This window comes from Homalodisca vitripennis, chromosome 6, assembly GCF_021130785.1.
Source record: "Homalodisca vitripennis isolate AUS2020 chromosome 6, UT_GWSS_2.1, whole genome shotgun sequence".
Lineage (NCBI taxonomy): Eukaryota > Metazoa > Arthropoda > Insecta > Hemiptera > Cicadellidae > Homalodisca > Homalodisca vitripennis.
In genome coordinates, this window is record NC_060212.1 from 133,760,426 (window position 1) to 133,771,443 (window position 11,018).

The following is an 11,018-nucleotide window of genomic DNA, read 5'->3' on the forward strand; positions in this document are numbered from 1 at the left end:
ATACACTAAAAATAAAAACATTGATGTTATAACATTACTTTCAGCGTACCATAAAATTACAGGATCCACACTCAAATTGTTAAAAACAATATTTTTTAGAAGTTTTGTTTTTCCATTTGCAACCATATAAATTTTACTGCACAGTTAGTATTTACTATTTCAAAAGTTAGGTAATCTGAAAGTATGTTAATGCGCCATGGTGCACGTGCCACTTTTAGGGTTAAAAAGATAGCAAAAGTTAAAAGTACAAAAGTTTGTTATACTCACAATGCGACATTTGGTACTACTCCATAGATTCCAAACTTCAAAACTTGTGGTTTATATTGCTTCATCAGCTCATTTAATGGAACCAAATATTCTTTTGTAACTCTCGCAGTGTTGCCAATGTCAATGAGAAACACTTCATATGTGGTTCCACTCCCTAGGTTATAATAGTTCTTGATCTTCCCTCTGAACCATGTCTTTTTATCCTGAATAAAGACACCAAACACCTACAACAATATCAACATCCTTATAGGTTAGTTTGATAAGGAAAAAGGATTAGAAAAAGTAACTAATTTTAGAAAGAAACAAAAATTGAAATGACTACTCTAAATTAACCCTCTCCGTGTCACATTGTAAGTTTTTTGAATAGTAAATTTTTCCTGGAAATCTCTGAGACAGTTTAATTTCTATTTATATTTTACACAATACGTTACCAGTAAAATATGGCTTGTTTCGAAGGTCTTAAACTATGATTCTATGATCGTTTTGTCTCTTTTACCTTTTTTTATGGGTATCATTAAATATTATGAGGCCTGTGACTCATCTTCTGGTGTTTAAAAACGAGATTGTTAACAAATGTTAAAAAACAAGGCACTGCACTGAATGTCAGCTTGCTTGCTTAAATGAATACATCTAGGATGAAGATGTAAACTACTGTGATTATGTTAAGGTCTCTAATTAAGTTCCTACAGGACTTCTGTTGACTAAGACTGGAGGAAAAACAAATACCGAAATGAGAGTACTAAAACTCTTTGATTGTTTTCTTTGGGAGTGCTTTTCCTAACAGCAAAACCATATATCACAGACGCATCTCAGACTAAAGTAGTCAGTTATATCCCAATTCGGCATGGCTCCATGAAGTTTCATGTCTTCGAGAATTAAGTTTTTACATTTTTTACACCTATATTTTATTATTTTGCTTCAGAAACTCCTCATGACACAGCTAAATTTGATTAATTCAGTTCATGGTGTAGCAATTTCCAAAACCATCTATAGCCAATAGGTTGCAGACTTAAACTACAAAAGCCTTGCTATAATCCCATAAAATAGCTGCCATACTTGTATGTCTCCTTGTTCTAAGGATTTTAAGAAATGTTCTATGATGTTTATTATAGGTTCTGATATGGAGTGCTCTGCTATAAATACATTCTCCACTACTGGCTCTATCAGATGATATATCAAGGTTCTGAGAGTAATTCTTTCTCTAAGTTTAGAAAGGATAAACAGAACTGATACAAAGACCTGTAGTTTTCTTGTTAGTTTTTCTCCTTCATTCAATAATGGCTATACTAAGCCAGTTTTGGAATGCTTGGGAATACTTTATTTATTGTACTAATTATGAACCATAAGGTTATAGTAGGATTGTGAATTCTAAGAAAGTCACATGGAGCTTGATTAAGTTTAGCCAACTAGTACAATACTGTTTCAACTGTAAATTATATCAAATAAAATTACCTCTCCAATATGTGGTGTAAATAAGTAATGCTCAGCAGCCAAGAAACGGCAGATATTGTTGAAATCCTGTGAAAATTTGTCACATTTTGCCACCTTACAACCCAGGAACAACGATACTGATCTATAATCGTTCACAGCAATTTTGAAGCCTGGTATTGTGTTTCCTGCCATTCCAAAATGATTTAACAACCGTCTTCACAATCTGAAAACATACAAAATAACTTATTAGTGAATGCAAGCAATTTATAGCTCTAAGATAATTACATTACTGGTAGATCAACTATTTGAGTATTTTTGGATTAATTTTGTACTGGTTCATCATAACATATTTAACTCTCAACTGACCATGGCATTAGTTTAACTATTGCAATAAATATACCAACATTTTAAACTTAGACATTGAGTAAAATTCATTTGGAAGCGCAAATACATAGATTTAGTAACGATTTAAGTATTATAGTCTATTTCTTATTGGATTACTTGTAATTGATATCTCACAAACAATGTAAGGTACATAAAAATTGTTTTAGTACCCCGCTATTAGACAAAATGTTAAGTCTTATAAAAGTTCCAGAAGATTTTTTAATATTTTATTTAGGTCCATAAAATACAGAATTGTGATATTTTCAAATATTAATTGCACCCATATTTAAATGAAATAATGTAAAATTCACCCTTCCAACTTAGAAACTGTATTCTAATTAACTGTTTGAATTCTTTTCTTAAATAAATTAGTTTGATTTGATCCTGTTACACTTTACAATGTTTGATTACATTACATTATTTCATTTTCTTTAAAAGCTTATAACTATGGAATATGTTATAACACTGAAGCATAAATTTTAAGTTGTAACTTGCTTAAGTTGTTTCCTGAAACATCGTGTATGAGTCATGTCAAATTTGTCTTTATTGATTATAAAAAAAGTATCAAATAATGTTTTAGGAGATTAACAATACCAAAATAATTTTATTGACTTTTTAAAGCCATTTCTTGAAATTCAATGTATTAAAGTATGTGTATTAACTCTTTGTAGGACTCAAAGCTATATCAACTCTCATATTAAACCTTTAAGTTATTTTAAATGTTGTATATAATTACAGATACTTAGCTTAAAAATATCTATATTATAGTATATATGTGTAATTGTTTTCACTCACACTGCATTAAGGGGAGTATCAAGCTCTACTCTATTTTTTTAATGTTCTCCTCAATCTCCTCTTTAAGATGGTATCTTTGGTTTTTACTTTATTTTATGAGAAGCCAGTGAAAAAAATATGTTGTATCACTCTTGCACTAAGATTTTATGTCATTCTCAATCCAACTTCAGCTTTAGCTCCTCATAGAATGTTATATAAACTACAAATGTATTGCATATGTAATTATTTTTATTTGTCATGTTGTCTATTCTTTTAGCAGAATGGAACAACACATTTTTACTGAAATAATCAGCTGTTACTCTATTTCTATTCCAAAGCTCTGTTGTTTAAATTTGTTTGGCAAAACACTCTGTTTGGATAATTTTCAGTTAAATGAGCAATTAATGTTATATTGAAGATAGAACTAGAAAAGTAGGAGCACTACTGTCAAGCACTAAGTCAAGGCCATTAATTAAGATATGAGTATTGAATACCTGAACAAACATGTATCCAACTAAACTGGATTGTTGGACTCCAAGTCTTTTCAGGTGGCTGTGGCAAAGTGTGTTTACCTTTGATCATGCCGACTTTGAATGTTGACTTTTATGGTATTTCATAAATTCGTCACAATATGTAAATTTGTATGAAACAAATAAAGTAATATTAAATTTTTCAACATTTTTATTGCACTTGAGTTTGGATTTTTTAGTTGTAATTGTGTGAAATTAAATCAAATTGATTAATTACACCTAGTTATTATTCATAAACATAGAATATTATTCTGTAGTAGTAATAATTACTACATTAAGATGGATAAGGTCAATGATCTTGTTTTCGGTAGGGTGAGGAAGTACCCAATATGGCCTGCTAGAATAATGAAGGTGGACAAAGAAACCTGCAAATGTGTAGTTAAATATGAAATAATATTGTTTGCCACTAATGAAGTGGCTACAGGAAATAAAATTTACCTCTGTTATTACTTTGAAAACAAATCAAAATACCATTTGTGAAGTCTGTGGCTTTAAAGCACAGAGGCGCTGTAAAGCATTGACTGATCTAAAAAAACAAATGAAAATGTCACATACTTAGAAAAAACTACAAGTCCTAGGACCCAAAGCACACCTACTTCCACCAGGTTAAAGATAACACCAAAACCTAACATGTTTCTCTCCAACCAGATAAATAAATCAACAACTCCTATACCTAGCATACGTACACACTGCATCACAAACAAAAGATGTCTCAGTGGACAAATTATTTTTGGAATATGAAAATGTGTGTGATGCAGATTATTTGGTTACAGGTCAAATTAATTAATATTGATTGGTTATATCGATGGGTATAATAATTAAATATCATTTGAGAAACTCTATATAAAAAACTGGATCCAATTATCGTCCTCTATCTAACCTCAGTATTTTCCACAGACCTTTGCTTATGATCTCACTAATATAACCTCCTTTTCAAGACTTCCTATGGCTACAGTATAATAAGCGGCCACCTACACAATTGGATAGTGATTACAGTATCGATACTATCGAATACAATATTTTATTTATAGATATTTTATATAATCATTGCCGGATTCCTTTTAATTAGACTAGTGTAGTTAATAACAGCTGTTGCTATTGACGTCATTAACAGCTGTTGTTACTTCGTTTATATGTAGGAGAAGGTTAGTGACAACGACAAGAACAATACATTGAATTATACTAATGGAACGCGCTCTGGGCCGGAGAAACCGAACCGAAATCCTGGGCTGCGTTTAGAGTCTGCAGGCGCTGGAAATGGGTAAGAACTCACTCCGCCCATATGGCAGGCATTATAGTAGTGATCTAACAGCACTTTAAACGCCTTCTAGACTTAATAATATTGTTAGATACCACAATTTATTTATTATTACAAATGTTAATAACGGCTTTTTACCGTGGATTATTAGTTAAAAAAACAGATTTTTGTACAATATCAAAATAACTGAGACTTTGACTTGGTATCTTACTTATAAAGAAACGAAGATTACATACGTTAAAATATTTCCCAGATTAAAAAAAAACACTTTTTTATTGACAGTATTTTATTTTAATAAAGTAAACTACATAAAATGTACAAACATGACATACTTAATCTACATGTTAAAAAATAAAATTATTTTGACCAATTTTTGCCTTATTCCTAAGTTGGATTATTTTTAATGTCAAAAGTTTTCTGTTTTGCAAAGTGATGAGATATTATTTTTTTAAATAGTTTAGTCACAGTTTTAATTAAAAATAACTAGTGGCTTCCAGAGAATTCGTCATTAGTTAAATGCTCCTTGAAAACACTACCAGTAAACTGGTTACAAACTCTCAATGTCAATTCAGAAGTAGTCGCATTTGTTTGAGATAACTTGAGCAAATAACAATATTTGTTTAATTTTCAATACATCATCTCTTGATCTAATTAATTTACCCTTAGATTTAAAATCAATAAAAAGTGAATTTGTTCTAAGATCAGAATCATTGGCATGGAGTACAGAACTACAATTGTTACATTTAATACATTTTTCAAAACGTCTTACAATGAAGCCACAAATATAGTATAACATTTCATCCTTAAAACTAGAACTATTATAATTTTCCATAATATACATGGCACTCTCAATTTCATCATCCAAAGACAAATCCAAATCACACTTATCATGACCTAACTCAAGAAGGCCAAGGTGTGAATTAGGATCAAATTCAAGGCAGTTGGCATTCTCAGAAGCTCTGACACTATTTCGGAACATCAGTGGTCTTACTGCCCAAGTAAACTGTTTAGTATTTGGATTATTATTGTTTCCACCCCTACTTCTGACACAGGAGAAAAATAATTCTAAATGGTCTTGACTAAACTTATACGCTAAAAAATACTTAAAATCATCTAAAACTAACAATCTGTCTCGTAAAATACAAAAACCCTTGATATTACTTAAAAACCCTAAAGCAAACGCTTTCCTTGCATGGTCCAACACCGATAGTTCTCCAATTTTAAGTTTGGACAAATAATGTTCTGCTCTTTTTAACATCTCGTCACCTTTTTCCTTGTTTTCTAATTTTATGGGACCCTTAAAGCCTCTTCCGAATGGATCTCTACTGCTGAAATAATCAAAAAGATTATCATTTATTCTTACGAATTCAACGGTTAGTAAACAGTTTATGAACTGTGGATGTTGTTTTACACAAAAATATTCTAAAGCGTCCGCTACCCTGGAGCTTAGAGTCTGTGAATAATAAACGACATAACAAACACTACTAACATTGACAAATAAAAAGAAAACAAACTAGTTGAGTTGCTCAGATCAGACGTCTTAACGTCATAAACAGGAAGAGTTGCCAACAATGCAAATAACAACAATAATTTGTGTTTCGGCATGAAAAGGCGTGATGCCGTATCGTCCCGTTAATCGCCGCACAACTCGGTGAGTTCTTGCCCACTTTAAGCGCCTGTGAGTCCATGGATACACCCGCAACGCACAGCTGTATGCGACCGGAAAACACAACATGCCGCTTATGGGCAGTGTGCGTTCCAGTAGTATAGTTCGTTGGAACAAAAGAGATATAAATGCAAATATTGGCTCAAAATGATGATAAACAAAGAAATCCTTAAAAACTGGCTTCAGAAGTGAGTGCATTGCCGATTATATTGCAGAACATATGCATCGACGAGAAATTATAATTACTAGTAGTGGTCATCCATTCGAGAATTTTTCAAATGCCATCAAACATGTCTACCCTGTGAAGTAAGAGTAGTACTATGCGGCTCAAGAGTACTTTAAATACAATTTAGTTATTTTATAAAATTAAAAAATTCATTTTTTAAATCTAAAAATATAGCTTTTTTATATTAATATGTTTAAAGCCTAAAACTTAACTCAATTCGATATAGGCTAATAATTAAAAATGTATTCAAAGTAGAAAAGTGTTTGTAAATCAATTCAAAATTAAAATCTTGTTATGACTATGAGTAATGGGGACAAGAACAGTGAAACGTATTTGTTTCACAAGCAGTTCCGTTTATCCTTAAAAATAAATAAGGCTAGTAAATGTTATTGTTTTGTTACAATTATATATTACATTTTAATTTTTAAATCATATTAATATTTATACATTAATTTTTAAGATTGAAAACTAGCCAAACCATACTGTTCTTTGAAATATCTACTACGTTATTTGGTTTGACATTTTGCTTTCAGTCCTTTGAATGGTCATGAATATTGATAATTCCATATCATTCGATAATCATTATACGGTTGTGTTGGTGGCCGCTTATTATGCTGCAGCCCTTCCTGTTCCTGCAGACTGGGTACTTAAGACTAATCCGATTTTTATGAAATTTGGTAGGCCTAATCCCTTTTGTATCCTACGTAATGATTTTAAGACATACATTGTATGGTACAGTAAAAATTTAACTTCCTAGGTTTAACCTAAATATGTATCGTAGCCTATACAAAAAGCACCATTAAATCTTTTGGACTAGACCAAAACTCTGCAGGCTGTGTGTTTAGGCTAATCTATTTTATTTCTCTTTTTTCTGGGGTCTTAAGGTGTTTTCATGGAAAACACATATTTAGGATAAATCTAAAAGTTGAATTTGTTACTGTATGTGACAAATGTGATTACATTTAATCACAAACTGATTGATCTAAGTACTCAGTCTGCAAAATAGCCTGTTCCTTATTCCAGAAAACATATATTCTTGACACATGCACTCTTAGAGTTAAAAGTTATAGTTGTCAATTCAAGCATACAATTTTGTTTGATACAAGAATTGTAATATTCTAATTTAGATTAATTTTCATAAGAATTTTGAAGTTGCTTGAGATCTTACCAACATAACCTACCTTAAAGACTTCCTGTTCCTGCAGGTTGATTGGCTTTTCACGTTCTAATTCAAAAGTTTGTAAGTAATCAATAGACAAAGAAACACACTAAAAACTAAAACGATATGAACCCCACTCTCTTGAACACAGCACATACATTATTATTTAATAATAAGGCAGACGACAATCTCATTTCAAACACTACAACAGCTGATACATGCACCACATTCACTCATCCTACACCTGATCCTACACTGCCAGCATGTGGAAGTGGAACAACAATGATTCAACCATTCAACTGGCGCTGGTCTTTAGTGAGAGTCTCACGATGCTCTTCACATGACTGATCAGCGACCACACCGTTAAGGGGAGGGGGCAGACGAGCAGTTATGAGCAGTTACGAGTGTCACCGACAAACCAGCGCGTAGTTGTCAGTCTATGGTATTCTTTTTGATCGCTGGTAAATGTGTAACATTATTTTTAATAAAGTGTTTACGCTATTTCCAACTTCTTCTTTATACAACGATATTTTTGCACCTCCGAACAAATCTAAAAAACATTAAGATAACTAACACATACAATGCAACAAGATTTATTAAACTGCCAGGGATGTATTTATAAATACTGGAAATACATTATTTACACTTTCTTACCAAACCTCCAAAGACGCTTGTTATTTTTGAGATTATACACAAGGAATTGCAATATAAGTGTCATCATTTCATCATATTTTACACATAGGCTTAAAATGATAGTACATATAAAATTGTTCATGTCAGTAAATATAGGTACTTAATTAGATTGTTTAGTAGTAACTGACAAATTCAGGTGAAGGATCGACACAGCATGTGTACGAGTATGTATATGTTTGTATTAAACGTTACTTTCATGTTCTGTAGGCCTAAACTATAACATATTATAACCTGTAGGTAACTGTTCTGTATAAACTTTAAGTTATATGTTATCTCTATTGTGTTCGTCCGTTTTTCTTGCGCAACAATTTAGCGTTTAACTACTTGTCCTATTACTACTTCATAAAATTTTTAATTTGGCTTCAACATTAAATACACATATTTTATTGCAATGTAAATATACAACCTTCAGATTGAAAAAGTAATTGAAATATATTCATAGTGTACTAAACTACTGAGGTTACTTTAATCAGATTATATGCTGAAAACACAGTAGTACATCTTTAAATCCAGGTAATAAATTAAATCCAGAAGAGAATAGAGCGGACACCAAATTCTACTTTTTTTTTAATTATATCTCATTTAAGCATCAGCGTCTTAGCTATGCTGGCTTCGACGTGCACTGGTTTTTATTGTCAAAGTACATGGCTGGACCTCCCCGGGATTTGAACCCGTAATCTCTCGGTTAGAGAGCCGAGATTATAACCATTAATACCAGACTGCCTGCAGTTGGCATGAGGGGCCCCTCACATCCCCACTCGTTTTCTCCGACGTCGCTGATCAGTTGTGTAAAGTGCACCCTGAGACGCTCGTTTAAGCCCATAAATATGTTGTGTACAACTCTACTGCCACTGCGCTCTGAGCGGGGACTAGTTGGGACCTAGGAAGGGTTGATTTACGGCCGGCCGGCTTTTTTGCTACGTCTGGGCGATTGCCAGGAGACCCAGATGTTAAGGAATCCCTCTAGGGAGAAACGACCAATTATAAAAATAGCCTTTGAATTTTATAACTCAATAGAATCGTTTATACGACTATCCAATTTAGAATATCGTAACGGTACAGATAATAAAATAATAATATTACAGGATTGGTTTATTGGTTAAAAGGCTTCGTATATGATAGAAATAGGGAAATATAATAATGAAATGCTATTTGTTCATAGTATACAATTAGCTTGTATACATTTTTAATTATTATTAATTGAGGAATTTTGCAAATTCATTTAGACACACGCAAAAAAATGAAAATGAAAATGAAATATGCCTTTATTTAAGAGGCGGAGTTAGGGCTATTTAGCCCTCTCTACCACTCAACCTCACATAATATACAGATATATGTACAGTAAATGATCTTAACTAATAACAAATTTTAAATTAAAATAAATGCTTAAAAATTAACCAAAATATATACATACTATTTAATAATTAAAAATAAAATTTATCAGCTTAATATGTAGAAAAATTCAAACAAAGTTAAATTAAAACTTAAATTAACAGATTACTTTTTATAGAAATTCTCGTTATTACTACATTCATTCTCTCAAACACACAGCCTGACCACAAGCACGCCACGAGCACCGCCACCCGTCACCCCTACAGACCGCCCAGCAACAAGTCCTTGACCTTGAAGTCATTTTTACGCAAAATGAGGCAAACAAAACTATTGTTTGAAAATAACAAATTTATTCATGATAGTGGTAGTAAATTCACTTCCTAAGAGCGTCTATAATATAGCAATAATATAATTGTTTTCCATTATTCGAATGTTCCCTTCTAGTAATTTAGAAATTTCCCCGTAGACCTATTCGATAGGCAATACAAAATTTATTATTCCATAGTATGCTATTTTTCGTAAATATTGTATACAATACTCAATGCCATTCATAGAGTCCCAACATCTGAACAAATATTCTGTCTAATAACTAAATTAATTTCGAGTTTACTATTCCTCAGAGTAAATAGTAGGGTACGTTCTCGTGAATTCTATTGTCTTGATGTTTAACATTATTACAGTTTGGTTTCATATAATGGATTAGAACATTTAAATGGTAATGATTCAAACCGTATAAGCTTACTTAGGTGGGACATCAGTTCTTTTCCAGCCCCTCCCCCCCCCCCCGCAAATACCTTTATAGTTTGAAAGTTGAAATGTATGGATCGAAAAAAATCAAAGAGGCGTTTTATTTGGAGTAAATGTTTATTGTCCCAACACTTGTTTAGATTGTGCATCACAATAAAGTTTTTCTTCCTCAGAATCCTACTTACTTACTAGCCTACTTGTTGTACCTTGTTACTTACCCGAATATACAATACAATCCTTTTATTAAGTTTTAACATTTCCTCTAAATACAATTTTGTAAGACAATTAAGTGCATTGCAAATTTCTTATAATTACTTCGTAAACATAAGTTGACTTGTCACTGTTATTACATTCCGTAATCTGTTGTAATCATCACAGCTTTCTTGTGCATACAGTTGATGTTATAGTGTTGTATTATCAGAGATAACCCTACCCATTTTTATGGATTTACACTTTATTAGAGACAAACTATTTGCTTTATCTTTCTAAATTAAATTTTTAAGGTTGGCATTTGACTTATATATTATGGTAACAAAGTTCTTACAGTTATA

The 11,018-nt window shown here is 31.9% G+C and overlaps 1 protein-coding gene across 2 annotated transcripts in view; it reads right to left on the reverse strand.

Moving 5' to 3' along the window:
- Positions 1 to 8,029, reverse strand: part of LOC124364933 (putative ATP-dependent RNA helicase TDRD12) — a 90,525-nt gene extending 82,496 nt beyond the window's left edge. For both annotated transcript variants that reach the window (XM_046820762.1, XM_046820763.1), the window contains exons 1-3: positions 7,718 to 8,029; positions 1,720 to 1,921; positions 268 to 491 (exon numbers count right to left, since the gene is read on the reverse strand). In XM_046820762.1, coding sequence (XP_046676718.1) covers positions 268 to 491; positions 1,720 to 1,890 — 395 coding nt within the window. In that variant the 5' untranslated portion in view covers positions 1,891 to 1,921; positions 7,718 to 8,029. The remainder of the gene's footprint in view (positions 1 to 267; positions 492 to 1,719; positions 1,922 to 7,717) is intronic.
- Positions 8,030 to 11,018: the final 2,989 nt, after the last annotated feature.